The sequence below is a fragment of the Suillus paluster genome, assembly GCF_016628075.1.
Source record: "Suillus paluster strain FC165 chromosome Unknown EDB91scaffold_22, whole genome shotgun sequence".
In the NCBI taxonomy this organism is placed as follows: Eukaryota; Fungi; Basidiomycota; class Agaricomycetes; order Boletales; family Suillaceae; genus Suillus; species Suillus paluster.
Window position 1 is genome coordinate 313,387 of NW_024537582.1, and position 21,139 is coordinate 334,525.

Consider the following 21,139-nt stretch of genomic DNA (forward strand, 5'->3'; position numbering starts at 1 on the left):
CCTCATTTGTGACTGTGTCTGCTACTTGATACTGGGCTGGCATTAACAAAAGTGCCCAAACTTGATGAGGCCTCATATGATGGTTGCCTTGATCAAGCAGGAAGGAACTGATCACATCAGCACCAAGGTATGCAGAATGAGTACATATAGGGTGTAGTAGCAGTATAGGTAAAGGATGGGTTATTTTGGGTATCTTGAAAGGTTGATGCTGCAAAATAGATGTGACAACATTTACAATTTTTGCAAAAGAAGCCTGGGAATTCTTGTCAGAAGTCTAATCAATAAGTCATTGATATAACATTGGTGCTGCATTTAGTAAGGCAATAACATTCTTCTTAAGCACAGCAGCTGAGGAAGAGCTATCCTTCATCCAGTATATCCACTTTGCAAAACCCCAGCATTGCTCAATAAAATTAAGCTCACAATTGAATTTCAGTAAGAAAATCACATTGAAGCCTCATGCACAACACAAGGCTTCAAGTACTGGCTTCCCTTCAGGACCATTGATCAAGATGGAGACCCCCCAGGTAGGTGATGGCTGTTTAGGCATTGTACAAGCAGACAAGGCATTTTCTTCCCACTTCAGGTATGTGCTTATGTTGTCAAAAATGAGAACATGATCTTCATCAGGATAATCTTTCTCCAAGATATTCATTGCTTTTGTGGCATGGGCAGCTATCTCCTGATTGGTAAAGTAGCCATCACGGGCCTTCCCTGCCCTGAATAGTATCCATGTATTCTCACTCCCATCTTTTGAACACAGGAATCTATAATCTGCAGAAATGAAGTCTGTCACCATCAAGGAAGCACCCTTCCCTTTGGGCTGTGGCAGCGCACTCTCAGAATCATGAACCCAGTGCTGCTTCCTTCTGTCATTTGCATAGAATGTTGACTTGTTATAAAACCATACCACCACTTGGCAACCAGAAGCTGCTGTTGTTGCATCAACCTCCTCAACAGTAATGTCATTCTCCTTCCATGTTCGCATTTGTGGCTGATAATGAATCCATGCTGGGAGGAAAACATTTTGCTGGTAATAAACAACATCTTCATGTTTATGGTTATCGACATATTGCCCTTTTGGATCCTTTGTCCAGCAGTACCCAAGTTTCTTCATCCACTACTGAGCTGTTGTGAGTGAGATTCCTTTCTTGAAGCTGTGTAAAGCTTGATTCTCCAGAATATTAGAATAATCAACAAGGTCCTGGGCACAAACATATTTGCCACAGCTTTAAAGATGATCCTTCACAGCTGATGCTAAAATCTCATTATCAATTTGCAAGAGTTTACAAGGTGCGTCACAGATTGGCAATGCTTTTCAGTCACTAATATGTGCCTTGGACCAGTGCTGAAGATGGTGAGACATGTAATCTCCCTTGGTACTCTTTTCTCCTTGTGCATCTCGTGCAGCTCTATCAGCAGCATATTGCCACTGTCCCTGACAGGATTTGCTGAATGACTTCTACCATCCTTCCTGACATCCACATATAGCCACAGGAAGCTCTTCATGTGTGACAGCCTCTCTTTCAGCACAGGGGGCAGTTTTGGGTCTTTATACCCAGTTTGATCTTTCTGCGGTGGTTTGAGCAGTTGTTGCAAGTCATCAAGAGCTTTGCAAGCTTCCTTGACAGTGGGTGGCTTTTGCAACTCAAAATAGTAATTGTGCTTCTCACTTCCCTCATCACTCTCATCATCTTTAGCATCTGTTTCATCATCATTACAGCCATTTGCATAAATGATAACAGTATGCACCTTTGTGAGAAAGAAGAAGAAATAAATAATCTAACCTAGTATTTCATCTTGCACTGCAACAATCAATGTTCCAAATGACTTCTTTAGCTTTCTACGACCTGCTGCAGCACCCAACCCTCCATTACCCACTGCTCCTATAAACCATATTGCAAATACACACACCACTGACATCCCACTCCTTTCTGTCTCTGCAAGGCCCAGTCCAGACATGTCCCTTGCAGACTTCTGCATTGCATTTGAACTCTTGCAGGACATACTCACCAAACTCACTGACAATGGCTATATGTTAGGTACCATGCTGACTCAGGAAGCGGAGGAGTCGGGGCCTGGCTTCAGCTCTTGCGCTGCGCCCTTAGCCGAGTACATGCCCTGAATTTGGAGCGGGTCCGACATTGTCCGACGATAGAATGAGTGAACTGCTTAGGTCCACTTTGAGGGTCAGGAGGTAAGTGCTACTAGCGGCAGGCCGACTAGGAGCGGAGCGGAGAAGGCGGAGGATAATGCAGAAGGTGGAAAGGAGCAGGGGGGATACTTGATAGGAGCAGAGAAGTAAGGAGAAGACTTAGAGCACGGCTCTAAGTTGGAGCAGAGGGTTGGAGGGTCGGAGGTGACAACAAGTTGAGACTTGTGTCCAGAGGAGGCAAGGTCCTACTGAGAATTCTCATAAGTAGAAACTGCAAGAAGACAAGTAATATTAAGACTGGGGAAAATATCTAAGTACAGGATATGTTATATACTTCTAAGTAGGAGGCAGTGACCAGGATAATGTAAGAAAGGCTGCGCCTTTAACGATGAAAGCTTGCTTCAATCAACCCTTCAATGACTGTGACATATCACGCACTGCCTTCTCTTCTATTTCCTTTTCTGTCCATATTTACATCAATTCATGTTTAGCCTTTGTCCTTATCACCATCACCACACGTTCCCAATTATTCTTTGTACCTATGCCACACCTTTCACGTCTCGCTTTGCCTTTCTTCTTGCTACTCGCGCTTTGATAGCACTTTGTCCATTCTCCCGCCGTATAAAAAGTTACATGTAATTCTCGTTTAATTAGTGAATCAACTCCCTCTCAGTGATCTGTATTCTCGCAGCCGTCCGAACATTCCGTCAAAGTCAAAAATGTCACTGTCTGCATCATCGTTTGATCTCTAGTTGACTTGCTACCATCCTCTCTCACAATTTCCTACCTTCCTCGATCGATCCTTTCGATTCCCCTTAAAACTCACCTCAGCCTTACAATAACTATGTTGTAAAGCTATGTACCAAGGATATAATTTGTAAGTACTTACACAGGCGAAGACATAAGTCAGAGTGGATATCAGTATGTATGCATTGGATCCGTGATCGAGCAGTAAGAGGAATCACCGGTGATCCAGAAGTAAGGGTCTATGTACCGAAGGGGAAAGTATATATCTAAAAGGGGAAAGAGGTTTCAGTTGAATGGAGACGTTCTGGAAGGGGACCAGTTGGGCAGTCGAGCAGAGGCGTAGGAGCAGAATGCGGACTGTGATTAGACGGAGCGGAGGATGGATGGAGCAGAGGTGGTCGGAAAGCAGAGTGGATATTAATATTGGAGTGGTTGGATCAGGTATATGACACTATACAGGGACACAAACTATCAGGTATATCATTGTTTCTGAGCTGAAGGAGATGGGTTTCAAGAATGGCAAAATTGCTGCAATGAAAGACACTGTCACACAATGGGCTATGAAGGACTGATTTGGACTGATTCTCACATAGAAGTTTAGATTGCTCTGTATTGTCGAAGTCTCATTGAGAAAACCAATCTCCTCAGGTAGATATTGACTCATCTGAATAGTGAACTCCATTCTCCACTGCTTGTTCCTTTCCTTTGCGATCTGTTTGAGCTTTTTGAGGGAAACACCAATATGCTCCAGCTTGTGATGAATTGTGGTGTAGTGTACAGATATGAAATGGTTTGTATCGAGTAGCTCAAGCAGTTCATCCAAGAACCACCTAGGATGGTGATGGATGAGATGGATGAGATAAAGGACATCATCACAGTGGAGAACACAAGGGCGCCCACAAAGGCTACAGGTGGGGCTAATGATGTTGCCTGTCTCGCGCCAAAGCCTAAGGACACGCCAGAAAGTACTTTCCAAGAGAGAATCTGACACATGTAAGAATATCATGGAGAGAGAGATGTTGACACTTGTAGAGATTAACAGCAGCAAGTTTAACATCATGGCTTATGTTTTGATACATCAATAATGATTGTTGTAGTGTGAGATGAAATACTAGGTTAGATTATTTATTTATTTATTTCTTCTTCTTTCTCAAAAAGGCACATACTGTCATCATTTATGCAAATGGCTGTAATAGAATCATCAACCATCTGGTGGGAACTGCAACATTTGTGAGAGATAGCAGTAGCTTCTCATAAGTCTTCTATTTCCTCGAGTACACTTGTTTGAGGATAATCATTTTCTTGCCAATGCACTCCACAAATGGCAATCAGGTTATCCTCATCTTTGTTACAGTAACATGAGCGTTATGCATCATTTCATTCTTCGGACTCGTCTAGACCTGGACCATGGTTACGATTCTATTTCCATCTCTTTCTTTTGATCCTGTTGTTCTGAAACGCGAGAAGCTCTCGCTTCTACCCCTAGATCAGAGAAGCCCCAGCTTCTACCAAACCCTATGCCCTATCCACTGTTTCAGTTCTCTCATCGATGGGGATTCCCCATGCCCTTTACCCTTACCGTTCAACCGGTACTTCTTACCTCTTTTTACTTATGACTCACACAACCCTTGACCCTTACCACTGACTCGGTATTGCTTCCGCTTACCCTGTACCCTTACCATTCCACCAGTATATCACCCTTACATATATATATCTCACTTGTACTGTAGATAGATTCTCTAACTTGAATCTACTCGGTTCTCATCTGATCTTGTTGTTGGGTCTGAACTTCTCTTATCTAAGAGGACTCCCTCTGTACACAGAAACCATCTTCTCTTGAGACGATACTCTTGAGTTGAACCCCATCTCTTGGATCGTATCCTCAAGAAACTCCAATTGACTCTATGCAAGTAAGGGCTTCAACCCTTACTTAGACTTAGCGCAGGCAAGCTCCTTGCTGGGCTAGTGCCGAAGGCCACACTTTGAACGCCCCTTGCGGGTTTAGCGCTGCCGGATCTCATCCGAGAGGTTTCACATAACAATCTTCTGCATCTGTTAAGACCGTGCTCAGGGGTAAGACAGAGTCTGAGGGGCTTGGCTTCAGCTCGTGTGCTGTGCCCCTTGCCCAAGTATGTGCCCCTAATTTGGGGTTGTAGTCCAACTTGAGTTTCTACAAGCTCTGACAGGATGTTGGAGCGGAGGTCCTCCAAAGGAGGGCCGATGGACTACTGGATGAGTGCGGGAACATTGGGTGGAGATTGGTCTGCCCTACAGGGGAGAGTCGGAGGGCTACTGCAGTTGGAGCTAACAGTAGGAATGGAGCGGAGGTGACTGCTTGGATGAAGTCCAAAGCAGAATGAAAACATGGAGGACAGAGGTATGAGAGTATTAGCCATAAGTCCGATGCGCGGGAAAGGTGGCGGAGGCATGGGAAGTCAGAGAAGGCGGCTGACCTAGGGAGTCAATCCCCTAGGCTGGCAAACAGCAGATTGTCAAGGGTTTTGCCCAAGAACAGGGACAAGAGAGCAGGGTTTTAGAAAAGGTAATATTCAGACTGAAGATCTACAGACAAATGTACATAAGTTTATATACTCTAAGAAGTAGCATAGCATAGCAGAAGGCTATGTGTTGAGTATACAGAATTATTAGAAAGATGACTAAGACATATGAGAAAGGGGCTCGGAGAACAGTATGTACGTGATGGATCAATAATCACTTGGGTATAAGGATTACTGGTGATCCGAAAGGGGGAACTATGATACTAAAAGGAGATAGGACCAGTTGAGTGGTTCCTAGTCTAGGGGTGAACCAGTGAGGTGGTTGGGCGGACCAATGGTCGGATAGAGCAACACGAGAGGAACTGGAGGAACCGAGTGGGTCGGAAAAGCGGAGATGGTGGAGGGAGTAGGAGTAGGATTGGGCGGACCAATAGGGCAGAGGAGCAGAGCTCTAGATAGAGTCGGATGGTAGGGATATGATGTCAGAGGAAATAGGGGTAGTGTTGGAGGAGTGGAGCGGAGTCGGGTGGAGGTAGCAGGGCTAGTCCTACTGAGATGCACTTCATGCATTTGTCGGAGAAGGAGGGATGGAGCAGACAGGGAAACAGGGGGTTGGACCAGCAGTGAGGATGTTTGCAGGTGATACTGGAGGTGCTTGAGTACAGTATATGTCAGCATCCTCACATTAGACTGTTTTTTGAGTGTGCTTGGAGTGTGCCAAGGTCACATTTTCAAGATTACTGAATGGAAGATGCAGAATGCAGGGGGGATATGGTGTTGTGACATCATCAAGCCTGTCATTGCTGGTGTGTGGATCATCAAAGTTCATTCCAGTGTTTGATGGGATCAATTCCAGTTGATATGCAGTGCTGAACGTGTCAACAACCATTGTCCTGGTTGACAATGTAGAGGCTTTTTTCACTGCATTAGCATCTATTGCAACTACTGCAGAGGTCTGGTCATACAAGTACATTGAGATTGTCCAGTCTGTTTACAAGGTGCATTACTCACATTTTCATCATTCTCCAACACTGACCATGGAACTAAAGTCTTTTGCCTTTTTATAGATGCTCGTGCTAACATCAGGTTGTCTCTCAAGTGCTTCTGCCTGCATGTTTTGTTGCCCATGGTGCTATTGGGCGGGAGGATGGCAATGGCAACATGGCACAGCATGTCGGAGTATTGTGCATGTTACCTTAACCTTGCACTCCGCCAACAGCAGCTTTTGATATTCTAAGAAATTGGAATTACAAACTTTCTACTCCATTTCTATTGATTCTAATCAATGGAAAATGTCTGCAATATTACTACCGATGTAACTGAGTAGCCTTTTGATGCAGAAGGCACCTGATCAATAGAAATTACAATTTTTGTCTTCAGTCACTGTTTCATCACATTGGTCACATGAGGTAGGTAGAATCCACACGACTCCTACCTTAGTGGAAGGTAAAATGTGCACTAGATTGTCAGCATGCGAACTCCTTGCGTGCTGGTTTAAGTTCTCAAACTGTTGTTTGATGCCAGCATAGCCTTCCTGGGTGGTTTGGGTCTCAACTTGCCAATCACAGATAATCATGTACGTCGTCTCTTGCAGTCATTTCTTTCTCTGTACTAATGCGTAGGTTTGCAGCTTCAATAGTAACTGGTGAATAGTCCTCCGCCTATTGTTTGGATAGACGTGTGGGTGATAATGCAGGAATCCATGCGCTTATTCCTATGGGCAAGGATGAGCAGTCGCAGTGGGGCAAGGCTCAGATTGCTGGCACAAACAGGTGATTAGTGATGACAAATACCTGACATCCAGTGATGAGGAATAGATACTTTGCCTATTTTCCATTTTGTTCTTTTGTTGTATTCATAACAGCGTTCATTTTGTAGTAGTATGTATTGGTACATATACAATAATATCAGATCATGATATCCAAACCATCATTAAACATCCTGGATGTTGAGAGCAGGTTTCTCCTTTTGTACTAGCTTCTTCTCTGGGATTATTTGTTGAAGTCTGGATCAAAGTCCAAGCAGGAGAAGTCAGAGTGAGACATTGCGAGCACTAGCCGACTGCGCAACCTACAATGAAGTGATGTTGGTCCCAGAATCTAATAAGTAACTGTCTATTTCCTATGTTACAATTTATTACTTATCACTATGTTAACTACCTTAAAACTGCGAGTTGTCAGACCGAACATCTCAGTCTGTTTCCCGAGACTGAGATGTAAGTCGAAGTCCCTGCTTTACATTACAACTAGAGCTAACATACCCTTAGATATATTTTCTTATCAGGTACTACTATAGTCGTACTACCGAGTCCGTTTCCCAAGACTGAGATATATTTTCTTATCAGCTCCTGTTTCTCGCTCACTCTAAGCCTCTCATCGCGAGATTATTCCCCTTAAGGCCACTTAAAACTTGGTTTTCATCTCCTCCATGTTGCCAGGAACCCTCTACATGAAATCCTCAACTTCCCGAACCACACATTTGAGGGTGCCGATGTTGCGGGCATGATGATCTAGTGAGAATGGCGCTAGCTGCTTGCGCAATTGCATGCCCTTTTTAAGAAGCTTTCTGCAAACACAACCAGGGGTGTGCATCAGTCGAGGAGCGATGCTGGGTAAGTTATGACTGACGTGATCTCGCTTATTTGCTTGCCCAACTCCTCAAGCTTTTCACGAGACTCCTTGTTGAGAAGATGTTTCGCCTTCTCTTTGGCAGCATAAGTAAGAGTGATGCCTCATTCCAGGCACACCAGAACGTGAGGCAATGGACCAAGGAGAAATCACCTCTTAGTCTCACACTAAGTGGCACCTTGGATCAAAACCCCAGACACCACACCAGAACACAGTGCCCAATGGTGCCAACGCCGCCCAACGGCGACACCAATTATCCCAGCTTCACCTAGAAAACCTCTACAAACCCTAAAAAACAAATATTGGATACTAACTTCATAGATCATGGTGCCAGCAAAGGCGTCCAAAAAGAAAAGCCCAACAGACAAGAAAAATTTGGCTGGTAATACATCCACCGCTCCGAGAAACCAACTGCACCAAGATGATATTGAAGCCCTTCCAGGTGCAGTAACAAATCTAGAATCTGCAGAGAAGTACCTAGCTAGTGTCCTTCTACGCCAAGCTGATGAACCTCTCACCCTGCTACACTTGGCGGGAATATTGTTCCAAATCACCCAAATGGTCAAGCCTATCCCGCTCGCCATCACCAATGCCATCCGGGTGACAGCCTTCATCCTCAAACACCAGGCTGTGTCTGAAATTGCAGAAGTCGTCGCCAAAGCCGCAGCTGAACAACTCTCAACCTCCCTCTCAACCAACATCGTGAATAACATAATAGCAGCCATCGCCCCACAAGTAGCATCCATTCACACTGCAGTGGGGACCATAAGAGATGCATTGGAACACTCATCGAAACTCAGGGACTCACTTGAACAGGAAAAGGAGGAAGAAAAGAACGACCTCAAAACGGCAGCAGAACGGATCAAAGATGCAGTAGACACTCTTTACAAATCGATTGAGGACTGCAATAACTCCTACAAGTTACTCACCCCCTCTCTGGAGTTCACCCAAGACCGCCTCAACACCCTTACCTCACACCTAGCCCAGCACCCCAATACCCTCACACAAGCAAAACCCCCCATGCCTCCCCCAACCCTCCCCACATACAGCTCGGCTGCAGCTGCTCACCTCCCCCCTTCCTTTGACAAAGCAGTGGCCAGGGCCTCCCTTCGTGCCAAACAGATCCTGCTTGACCCGACAACAGGCCACTCACTGTTCCCCCCAGAGGCCACAAACACCTCTATAGCCAAGCAGATCTCCGACATCCTTGCTGAAATATGCAATGATGGTGCCCCCACAGGCACCGTCCGAGCAGTACAACACCTCCGCAACGGAGGACTGATAATAGATTTAGATAGCAAGTAACTAACAAGTTGGCTCAAAGGCCCTACAGGTCGCAAGTTGCTAGAGACCCACCTAGACTCGATGGCCTGTATCCATGACAGGACATTCGCCATAGTCGTCCAATTCCTCCTCATCACCTACGACATCGAACAAGACGACTTCAAGCGCCACATTGAAACCGAAAACTTCCTCCCCTCCAACTCCATCACCTCTATTCGGTGGATCAAGCCCCCTCAACGTCGAACAAGGGAGCAATGCACCACCTTCGCCCTGCTCCAAATCAAGGATGCTGAAACCGCCAACAACATCCTCAAAGAAGGGCTATGCATTGATGCTCTCCGCTACGCTGTCAGTAAAGATCGCAAGGAACCCATTCACTGCGCTAAATGCCAGAAATTTGGACACATGGCTCGCAACTGTTCCTCCCCCCATGACATCTGCAGTACCTGCAGTGGGCATCATTGGACTGCACAATGCAACTCCTTCCACACAGAAAACTGCGTGAACTGTAGGAGTCAAGGTCACACCAGCTGGAGCCACAAATGCCCGGAATTCATTCGCCACTGCAAAGCCCTGGACGATCTCTACCCAGAGAATAAACTTCCTTTTTTTCCCACAAGCTCCTCCTGGGCCCCAGCGACATCTCCAGCGACCCATTCTCCCAGACCACCCATCTCTGCACCCACTTGTCCCCCCGCCTCCTGATCAGTAGAACCACACACGCCGCCCCCCGCACCTAATGCTAGCCAGACCCTCCCCAGCAAACAATCAACACTCACCTTCCAACCAATTACCTGACCGCAGCCACCCAAATCCAAACTCGATCCCATTATCCCAGACCCCCCTTCGACACCAATGAATGCCACCACCACCTCCTCCACCTCCACCTCCTCATCCTCCCCTTTAACTCCCTCCCCTTCCACATACTCAACCCCCAGCACAGGCCCCAACACTCCCCCCTCTAATGTCTGAACAACCTACCTCTACCCCGGTCAGTTTAAAAATTTGGCAGCAGAGCCTTAACGCCTCTCTATCGGCCCAAGAATCCCTAATGAACAGCCGCGATATCATTAACCATGATCTCTTAGTCATTCAGGAACCTTACATCAATTTTCTCTGTAATACCCATGCTAGTCACCGCTGGCACATCCTATACCCCACTAACCATCTTACGCATCCGCAGGAACGCTCATGCACAATCACCTTCATCAACTCCTCACTAGACACTAACACCTGGCGGCAGATACCCTTTCCCTCGTCTGATGTTGTCATTGTGCAACTGTTCGGTGACTTCAGAATCTGCACAATTCTTAATATCTACAACAACTGCACTCACCAGAATACCCTAATCGCTTTAGAGGCATTTCTCAGCCAGAACATCGCTATGCTCTGACCGACAGCCGACGACCACATGCTTTGGCTCGGAGATTTCAACCGCCATCACCCCATGTGGGAAGATATATGTAACCGGCACCTCTTTAACTACCCTCTCTCCCGTCCACTCATTGATTTGATTGCTGACTACAGCATGGTACAGTTACTTCCCAGTGGCATCCCCACCCTCCAGTCCACCAGTACCAGCAACTGGACCTGGCCGGATAACGTGCTAGGCACAGAAGGCACCCTAGACGCTATGACTTCTTGCACCACCGACCCAGCCAGACAAGGCCTGAAGACTGACCACCTACCTATCCTCCTAACACTCGAGCTAGAGATCCCCCACAAGGACGATGTCCCACGGCCTAACTGGCGTGAGGTCAACTGGGAAAAATTCAAGGAAATCCTAGGAACGACACTCGCCCCCACCCCACCAATCCCACTCGCATCAGCCGAAGAATTCCAACTCCTGGCCAGAACCGTCACGCAGGCCATCAAATCCACCATGGATGTCTGCGTACCCCAATCCAAACCCTGCCCACACTCCAAGCGCTGGTGGATGCGCACCCTCTCTGACATGCGCCAGCAAGTAGGATGACTCAGCCATAAATCCCACCAGATGCATGACCTCCCTGACCACCCATGCCACCTGGAACACAAAGCTCTCAAGAATTGATATGCCAAGGAGATAGCCGACACCAAGAAACGACACTGGGTAGACTGGTTGGAGGACATTGAGGGCAACGACCTCTGGACCGCCAACCGCTATGTCTCATCTGGACCCAGCGATGGGGGGAAGTCGCGTATTCCCACCCTTGTCGTCAAGCAACCAGATGGCAGCGAAACAGAAGCAACCACCAATGCTGAGAAAAGCGCTATCATCATGGAGGCTTTCTTCCCTCCTCCTCCCATCACCAACTCTGTCCCTACCGACTTCACATACCCTGACTCTGTAGCCCCTCACACACCCATCTCCTCAGACCAGATCACCCGTGCTATCTCCAAGCTAAGCAAATACAAAGCTCTGGGGCCTGACAGCATCCAGAACATTGTATTCATACAATGCTCCGACCTATTAACCCCATATCTAGTTCATCTCTTTAATGCCATCTTCACATATCATATGTATTATGCCCCTTGGAAGACCTTCACGACAGTTGTTCTCCGGAAGCCAGGCAAACCGAATTACACTATTCCAAAGGCTTACCGACCCATTGCTTTACTTAATACCACATGCAAATTGCTTACCACAGTTGTCGCGGATCAACTAACATACTTATTAGAACATCATCACCTGCTGCCAAACACTCACTTTGGCAGTCGCCCTGGACGATCTACCACTGACTCCCTCCACCTATTAGAACATACCATCAAGAACGCCTGGCAATCGCACAAAGTCGCCTCCATCCTCTTTTTGGACATAGAGGGCGCGTTCCCGAACGCAGTCACCAAACGCCTGCTTCACAACATGCGGACACACCGACTACTGCTTGAACTAATCAGGTTTACAAAGCAAGTCCTCACCGATCGCAAGACCCAACTACACTTCAACAGATACACCTCAGACTGGATCAACATCGACAACGGCATAGGGCAGGGCGACCCGCTCTCAATGATCTTGTACATTATTTATAGCGCTGACCTAGTAGACATTGCCAAGCCTAGACTGGGCTGTGCATCCCCTGTAGAACTCACTCTCGCCTTTGTCGACGACACAGCCCTAGTGGCCATAGGTAAGGACTTCACCGAAACCCATTGCATCCTTAAGGATATGTTGGAATGTCCAGGCAGAGGATTTGATTGGTCAAGGGACCACAACTCCCGATTCGAAACTAACAAATTTGCCTTGATTGACTTCTCAATGAACAGGAAATGCGACCACCCAGCACTGCATCTCCATGGAGTTGTCATCTGCCCATCTCCCACCCACCGGTTCCTGGGCATCATCCTCGACCAAGAACTGCGCTGGAAGGCTCAAGTAGACAATGCACTGGCCAAGGGCCTAGCATATGTCCCGCAGCTCCAACATCTGTCCACCATGTCCAAAGGTATCCCGCTCCGCCTCATGAGGCAACTATACCTAGCCACAGCGGTCCCCAAGATGTTATATGCGGCGGACTTATGGTTCACACCGGCCTTCCGTGAGGGCACTGACACGCTGCAAAGAGGTTCCTTAGGAGTAGCCAAGAAACTCACCTCCATCCAATGCATTGCTGCCATAGCTATGATGGGTGCTATGAGAAGCACTGCCACTGACATCCTTGAGGTGCATGCCAACCTTCTCCCCTGCTGCTCCAGAATGCTTGTCATCGTGCCACAATCAGAATGGCCGCTCACCCAGACACCCACCCTCTCCATAATGCAATTAGGACGGCCGCTAAGCGCTTTGTTTCGTCCCATCGATCCTCCCTTCATCGACTCACCCACTTCTTCCGCCTCAAGCCTGATGAAATTGAAGCCCTCATCCCAGCTCGACGTGCACCCACCTCCTCCTGCCCATATGCCACGCACATCGCTAGCTCCCGAGAAGAGGCCATCACCGAACATCAAGAATTACAGGACAGCATCCAAGTCTACAGCAATGGCTCAGGACATGATGGCAACATCAGAGCAGCAGCAATATTGTTTCGTGCAGGTCGGCGTCCCCGCACCCTCCACTACTACCTGGGAACAGATGAGGAGCACACCATATTCGAAGCGGAGATGGTCGGTCTCACCTTAGTGGCCAAGCTCGTCGCCACTGAACAAGATCTCATCTTCCCAATGTCTATATTGGTCAACAACCAAGCTGCCATCTTATCCGGTGAGAGTTTCTACTCCAATCCAGGCTCCTATTTAGCGACCAAGTTTCAGAGAATGATGGACAGAGTCAAACACATTAATCCAGATTTCAACGCCACACTCCTCTGGGTCCCTGGTCACGAAGGGGTTCACGGAAATGAGGAAGCCGACAAGGCAGCCAAAATAGCAGCGGAAGGGAGGCACCGAAGTAGTCCCCATGCGTGTCTCCCTCGTTACCTCCGCAATGATTCACTACCGCTTAGCATATCAGCAATCAAGCAAGCTCATAGGGTACATACCAGCGCCAGATGGGCCAGGCAGTGGTCCACCTCCCCCTGTTATCAACGCCTACAGCACATAGACCCTCTTATTCTCAAATGCTCCTTCATCAAACTCACATCCTCCTTCTCAAAACGCCTCACCGGTCTCATTATCGGATTGCGCACCCATCACCTACCATTGAACCAGCACCTATTCCGACTCACAAAAGTAGCCTCACCAGATTGCCCCCACTGCCTGCAAACCGAAGAAACTGTCCATCATTATCTGTTTGTATGCCCACAATTTCGGCCAGAGCGCCATGTGCTAGCTCAGGTGATGGGATGGAAGTCCACCTCCCTATTGCACCTATTATCCGACCTTGATGCCATCCCCCACCTAGTTAGATACGTCAACAAGACCGGCCACTTGAAGTCCACGCTAGGTGAAATTCTGATGCCCACCACATGAACAGCCTGACACCCCCTGCCCAGATTCCCTCCCAACGCGAGCAAGACACACATAGAACGCAATCAAGACTACATCCTGCTGTACCTTATTCAAAATATGCTAATCTCTTCTCCTATTCGGTACCTTAGCCCCGACTAATCACTTAATACCGCTCGTACACACGAGATCTCCGGCTCAGCCCTGGGAAATAAGTCAGTAACAAGTAGAAACACTCCTCACCAACACGCTGGATGCCCGCCAACCTCTCCACCCAGCCCGGAAGCACGCTGCCACTTTCATGTCCCAAGGACTACACCTACTATATTTTTACTGCGCACCTCATTGATCTCTGTTTGGTCCGTGCAAGCGGCCGAGCATGCGTTATAGCTTTCACGTTAGACCTCTCACCACGTAATCTTATATACAGTCGCTCCCTAGTCTTACACATCGCCCATCTAAAACGGCCGGCAGGAACGGCGGACTGGTGGGGTATGCCTTACACCAGTGCATTTGGGGATGTGACAAAGGGGCGGAGCACGGGGCTCCATGACTAGATAGTAGTGTCCTACATAGAGTATCACTCTCAATGGACAAAAAATTGGAAACAAAAAAAAAAAATGGACCAAGGAAATGGAGGCGGTAATAACCCGGACTCCATCCAGAGGACTGCGTCTCCTTCAGGCATGTCATGAATATCACCTCAGTTTCTGCATCCAACGCAGGGCTCGAGCAATGTCGAAGGTAACGGCGATATACATTCTGAATCTTGCTCTCTTGCTCTTCCGATGGCCCGTTGGAGTGAAGGGACTCGTCTAGCACAGCGTCAATGGATGCAACCGCCTCCTCCATATTTTCTATGTCATCAGTGGCCTCGGTATCAACTTCCACTGAGACATCTTCCTCCTCCGCCCCCTCTCTATCGGACTCTTGAGGTGTCGGTTCTAAGTTCTCCTTCTGGTCTTGGTGAATCTCTATATCATCTTCGGGACGCTGTACGCGAGGCACGAAGGCGGCTACCTCCACCCTCGGAGTAGACTGCGCAGCGACTGTGTGGGAAGAAAGAAGATAGGGAATTTCACTGGCCTTGTCGTACAGTTGTCGCACCGAAGAGATTCGAGTAGGTTGGGGCGTCATCTTGTGGACTAAGTGGACTAGATCACTCGCGGCATTGCAGTTATCGAACGCAAGAACAGCTCGCAGGTAGCCATCTAATCGAAGGATTCCTCTGCCTGACAAGAATGCACGATGCTGGACTACGCCGTCCACGAGCTTTCGGCAGTACGCAGGGTGCCAAGGCGGAGGACTTCTAAGTTCTGTGCAGATGAAGCACGATTGAGTTTACTTTGCGCTTGATCATAAGGTCCTTTGTGTTGTGAGCGACTGTTACAATAAATTATAAGGGGTGCTTGCATTATGAAGGGCTTAAAGCAGACGCACCAAGGCAGAGAGTCCTGTAACTGTGGATGTGTAGAGTGAGTGGATTGTTGGAGCTGGAGAACAACACTGTATCGTGTGTCTACGACATGGCGGGAGACGACAAGGAGAGGATGGTCTACAACGTAGGTATATATACGTAGTTGGGACTATCCGAACAATGAACGATGATGAAGGGTGGAACGCCAAACTCTAACATGGATCGTTGTGCACGGGTAGATAAACTGGACCTACAGCCGGAATATGAAAATACTGCGAAGTACCAGTGTAACATATGTATGTGCAAGCCAGAGAAAATATACTGAATCATGAGCATTAGACAGTTTGCAAAGTGTGCAGGGACTCTACCCGTGCCAGCATCCGTGCGCAACATCTCTATAAGATTCCCCATCGCATCGAAGAGCACTCCTACTGACTCCGGCAAGATGCATTTATTCGCAGAAAACTTGTGGGGGAAGATCAACCAGTTGGATGGAAGAACAACCCCATCAAGTGGAAGGTTCGGATCCATTCTGTGATTTATTACGAAAGAGGAGAGGATATCCTCGATGTAGTCGCATAGAACGGACAGATTGACGCTTAAACGGTGGTCGAGGAAATGCTTGGGGAGCACTTAGCACATATATATGAAGCAAGGCACGAGCTCACTGTAGATACAGAATTCCCGAAGATATACTGCTTTCAGTAACTCCTCGGTGCAAATTAAGCATGTCGAGCACCAAGTAGCGATTATCTGCTTTGAGAAGGAGCGTGGTGGATATATTTCGGGCGACACACTTTGCCTGAGCAATGTAGGCGGGAGCATCATTCCTGTCAAAAGCAAAAATGAGACTGTTGATTCTCATCAACGTCGTCAAAAATGGGGATGGGCTCTGGAACGGGTCCAATTTATACAAGAACTCGCGAGTCCAGTTCTTCACCACCCTCAGGCCAGCTGAACCATGCGGAATGAGGGTCAAATCGAGGTCCACGAGGGAACCTTGAATGAACAAGGGCGGATTCAGTGCCTCGCAAAGGCGGTCGATCCGGTCACTCATGCTAATAAAAACATCAGCATATACTTCGGCCATACACTACTCAGTGGGCTCACCTCTTCCATTGTTTCGTGCTAGGACACGCGAAATACAAGAGTTGTAAAATGAGAATCTGCTGTAGATGGATTGCGACATGGGCGTTGTATTGCACGTGGCCCAAATTCGATATCGTGACATGTTGCTGGGGGCATCGCGCTCTTCGGCAGGTCCCGGAGACGACAAATGGTAAGCACTGCAAAAAGACAGGAGCGTCGCAGCACATCTTATCGACTGCCAAAAATTTGTCCTTCAAGACAGTTCGAATGGATAGATGGATCAATTGGGTGGCGTTTCTACGAGAGGCCGTGTATCCGGACTGATGCAGAGATCAGGTAGTTGTTCCGGGGAGTTTCTGTTGCGCTGTCGTGGAGGAATGTCCCACACAGTATGATAAACTCGTCGCCCAACAGTGGCACGATGGAAAACAGTCTGAGTACATCGTCGCGCCCTAATGGGTCAGGCATAGTCGAGATTTGATAAAGAAGTCGGGCATAGGTATCGGGCATTCATTGAGTCACTCCCGGAGTCATGACTGTTGCACGGCCTCGTGTTCTACCCGGCCAGTTCCCACTGGCCCATCACACTTCCCCTCCCACTGCACAGGTGAGTACTTCAAGTTCATATCTCAACCCATACTCGCAATTTTACATTTACAGTACTAGGGCCGCGGCTCAGGCCAGAGCCGAGCCAAAGCCAGCTGTCACCGGTGGCTTTGGCCCGGCCTGGATTTTTTGCAAGCCCAAGCCGTCTGAAGCCAAGCCAAAGCCGCGGCTTTCGAACCAAGCCGGGCCGGAACATCACTAACTGAAGATAGAGGATTATCGGATCAAGTAACGCTCAACATCCGGCTGGCCTAGCCGTACACGAATCGCATCAGACTTATCATGCCGGAAAGCCCAAGAAATCCGGCAAATTCTTGAACTATTCGATGACTTGAAAAGCTGACCGTAAAGGTATTTCTGGGACGATTGTGTACTCGCTGATGGCTTCCAATGTGCTCGAGAATTGTTACCCAGACAGATGCTGCTGGAGTCATCTGCCATGCTTGACCATGGGACGTCTGTAGCCACTCTTGCCCGTGGTGGGTCTGCAGCCACTGCTGCCCTCTTCCAGTCTGCAGCCACTGTTGTCCTCTCCCGGTCTGCACCCACTGTTGCGCTCCATAGGTCTGCATCCACTGTTGCCCTCTCTCGGTCTGCACCCACTGCTGCCCTCTCTCGGTCTCCAGCCATTGCTGTCCTCTCTCGGTCTCCAGCCACTGTTGCCCTTCATAGGTCTCCAGCCACCGTTTCGCCCCCCCCCCCCCCCCCCCCCCGGTCTCCAGTCACTGTTGCCCTCCCTCGGTCTCCAGCCACTGTTACCCTTCCTCGGTCTCCAGCCACCATTGCCCTTCCTTGATCTCCAGCCACAATGGCCTTCCCTCAGTCTGCAGCTGCTGTTGCCCTCTCCCGGGAGGCAGCAACCATTTCCCTTCGTAAGTCTGCCCTCCGTTGGTCACCAGCGACACTCTCTGGATCTCCAGTGGTTCTTGCCCTCCGTTGGTCTCCAGCCACTGTTGCCCACCGTAGGTCTGCCCTCCACCGGTCACCAGCGACTCTCTCTGGATCTCCAGTGACTCTTGCCCTCCGTTGGTCTCCAGCAACTCTTGCCTTCCATTGGTCTCCAGCAACTCTCTCCGTCTCCAACCCCCTTTGCCCTCCGTTGGTCTCCAGCAACTCTCGCTCGCTCTGGGTGTCTAGCCATTTTGGCTCGCCAGAGTGTCCAGCGACTTGTCGCCATTTCTGAGCCCATAGCCACCCTCTTCCACTCTGCAGCCATGTGTTCCCCGCGTGCGTTTGCAGCCAGTTCCCCCCCTTGCGAGTGGGCAGCCAGTTCTCCCCCTCCTCCGTCCGAAACCAGTCATCCCCTCCTTTGGTCTGCAGCCATGCACGTCCATCCAGGGTTTCTAGCCAGGACCGCGAACCCGGACCGCGAACTCCCCGAAGCCATAGCAGACCCGTAAGAACATACAGTCGTTCTAGTGGCTCGACGACGAAGGCTAATAATTGTTGTAAACTCTGGGGGTCGTGGGTTTGCATAGTTTGGCTGCGCTCCTTCAATTCTAGGAGCGCATCCAGAAGGGCCGTGCTTTTTGGAATGTCTCGCACCATCGAGCGGAAAGAGCATTCGGCGAGTAGGCAGTGGGCTGAGATAAATGCCTGCGACTGTACTTCGGACAGGCGGCAGTTTGAGGGGTCTGAAACATAGTCACGAACAGACGAGTGATAGATATCCACGGGAAGGCTGCTGTCGGTAGGAATATTCATGATAGACCGTAGCTGCACCAGTGTTGTCTCAACGTCCATGCCTTGACCAGGCCCAAGAAGTTCGGAGATCTGTGAAATCAGCAGAGGATTAGCAAGGGCCGCGACAACGGACAAGTGCAGGTATGCTCGCTTGGGGTTTGCACATGTGGAAAGGATGCGATCATATAACTTGTACACCTCCGTTCCTGGCAGCAATTCACTCGTTAGCTCGAGCAAGAGCTCAAGCCGATCCCGGGGATCATTGTATCCATCATCGATAAACTTCATCATCGTAGTCGCCACGATGAAACGTCTGCCTGCTCGGCTCGCTAGCCGAGCAAGCTTATCTGCGGTGGGCTGCGGGAAATCAGGATGGCGACTTTGCAGCTCCGTGAAGGAATGCTGCAAGAAAATATAGATGTCGTTATCGACATCCTCGCCGTCTAATGAGATGGTGCAAGAAACGCCCTCTCCAGAAGTGTTCACCGGTATTTCGCACACCAGCGAGCGCATGTCTTCTTTCTGGATGGCTTTACGGATATGCTCTTCCAAGCGACTCGTGAGTAGAATGTGGATCACGGGAAGATCAGGATCACGAAGAGCTTGGCCAAGCAGGGAGATCAGCTCAGCGACGGTTTCGGGTTTACATTCATCAAGGGCATCGATAACAAACATCAAATTCAACACCCAGGACAGCGACCCGAGACAGCTTCTCCCAAGGTCCTTCAGATGATTGATGGACTGTTGATGAGGTCAGACTGCGAAAGGGGATAAGAGAAAGAGATACTGACACTGACTCATTGACAAAGATTGATGATAAAACGTGACGCAATCCTCGGGAAAGTACTAGTTGTGTTCGACAGTGTGGTTGGAAATCTTATGGGCGACGGCTATCACGAGGGACGACGTACGATTGATTGAAGAATACAAGCCTAAACTGTAACTTCATCTTTTGAGATCGGGTAAGGTCGAAGAAACTATGCTTGGGCGTCAGGCTATATCCAGTCACTGTATTCGACGGTATTGGACTGGACAACGAAACGAGCAAGCTGTGGAGTGATGAAGATGGTAATGTTTGAAGGCCGCTTGGATTGAATGGATAGATATTCGAATCGGTTGCAGAGCTAGGTAAGCTCGTTGGATGGTGGTGGTGGTGGTGGAATGCAACCGAACAACCAGTGGGCGCTCATCTTGTTGAACACGAGGCTCCTGTGTGACTTTGTGCCGGAGTTCGACCAACCAGAGATTGAACGCACTCCAGGACCATCCAGTTTCGGGCGACATCCACCTACCCTGAGCCACCCTCGAAACCGATAAGGTAGTAGAGTCAACAGATGACCATTACACGCTGAGATCCTAGATGCCCGTCTTGTTCAATTTTTTGCTAAATATTGAGTGACATCCTCGGGCTGTCACGTGTGTATTACAGTCGATAGTAGTACTGATGTTTTTATCATTAATTGCGCACTCTATTCCAGTTAATCAACTGACAGTCAGACACCTGATATGGGTTTATTCGCATGTCGGAAGGAGGGCGGAAGAGGGACATAGTAGGAAGTAATATATGTTAATGTCTATCTCGACATTTATACAGATATTGCTCGAGGATGGTTGAATCTAAAACATTAGTGACAATCATTCTTAAGCAACCTGCAGCTGGCCCGACGGCAAACACAGATCCTAACTTCGTAGAAGACGTCACTCCACAAAGGAGTTCAACAAACAAAAACTTGCAAGAACCACTCCAAGAGTAGTCTGAATGGAGTTTCACGATCCACAAAAGATACGTGAGCCACGAAGTGAACTCAAGGACAAACCCGCAACATCGCATAACCATAAAACCAGTTGCGCCTCATACGCAACAAAGTCATTAGCCTCTCGCGACTCATGTGCACAGAGATGCCTCCCTTGTTGAAATCCTGAGGTCAAACTTTGACAAATTATTCAGGAAGATCGTGAAAGCTACATCAACCTCGATGATGTGAAGATATTGATTACTGTGATTGCACCTGGCAAGCTCATACTCAGCCGGGTCAGCCCCACTGTCGTTTGAAACCCTGCACAAAAACTTCAGAAACTCGGCGACAAAGCCCTCACTCTTCTGCCCATCTATCTGTCAGTACTTCAAACGGTGATTACAGGCATATAATTGCGTGACGTTGGTAGTGCA

The 21,139-nt window shown here is 48.5% G+C and overlaps 4 protein-coding genes across 4 annotated transcripts; 1 reads left to right on the plus strand and 3 right to left on the minus strand.

Moving 5' to 3' along the window:
* Window positions 1-1,257: 1,257 nt before the first annotated feature.
* On the minus strand, window positions 1,258-2,145 carry EDB91DRAFT_1081629 (uncharacterized protein; the record flags this gene model as incomplete). The annotated part of the gene is made up of 4 exons (XM_041315399.1): window positions 1,258-1,703; window positions 1,788-1,886; window positions 1,915-2,021; window positions 2,117-2,145. 4 exons carry the CDS (start codon window positions 2,143-2,145, stop codon window positions 1,258-1,260), a joined length of 681 nt encoding a protein of 226 aa, XP_041177788.1.
* A 6,206-nt stretch (window positions 2,146-8,351) lies between these two features.
* Window positions 8,352-10,283, plus strand: EDB91DRAFT_1247886 (uncharacterized protein; the record flags this gene model as incomplete). The annotated part of the gene is made up of 4 exons (XM_041322861.1): window positions 8,352-9,272; window positions 9,322-9,328; window positions 9,361-9,659; window positions 10,116-10,283. The coding sequence occupies 4 exons, from the start codon at window positions 8,352-8,354 to the stop codon at window positions 10,281-10,283; spliced, it is 1,395 nt and encodes a 464-aa protein (XP_041177789.1).
* A 4,349-nt stretch (window positions 10,284-14,632) lies between these two features.
* On the minus strand, window positions 14,633-15,311 carry EDB91DRAFT_1247888 (uncharacterized protein; the record flags this gene model as incomplete). The annotated part of the gene is made up of 2 exons (XM_041322862.1): window positions 14,633-14,742; window positions 14,801-15,311. The coding sequence occupies 2 exons, from the start codon at window positions 15,309-15,311 to the stop codon at window positions 14,633-14,635; spliced, it is 621 nt and encodes a 206-aa protein (XP_041177790.1).
* A 944-nt stretch (window positions 15,312-16,255) lies between these two features.
* EDB91DRAFT_1247889 (uncharacterized protein) lies at window positions 16,256-17,148 on the minus strand (the record flags this gene model as incomplete). Its single annotated transcript, XM_041322863.1, has 3 exons — window positions 16,256-16,649; window positions 16,702-16,931; window positions 17,002-17,148. The coding sequence occupies 3 exons, from the start codon at window positions 17,146-17,148 to the stop codon at window positions 16,256-16,258; spliced, it is 771 nt and encodes a 256-aa protein (XP_041177791.1).
* Window positions 17,149-21,139: the final 3,991 nt, after the last annotated feature.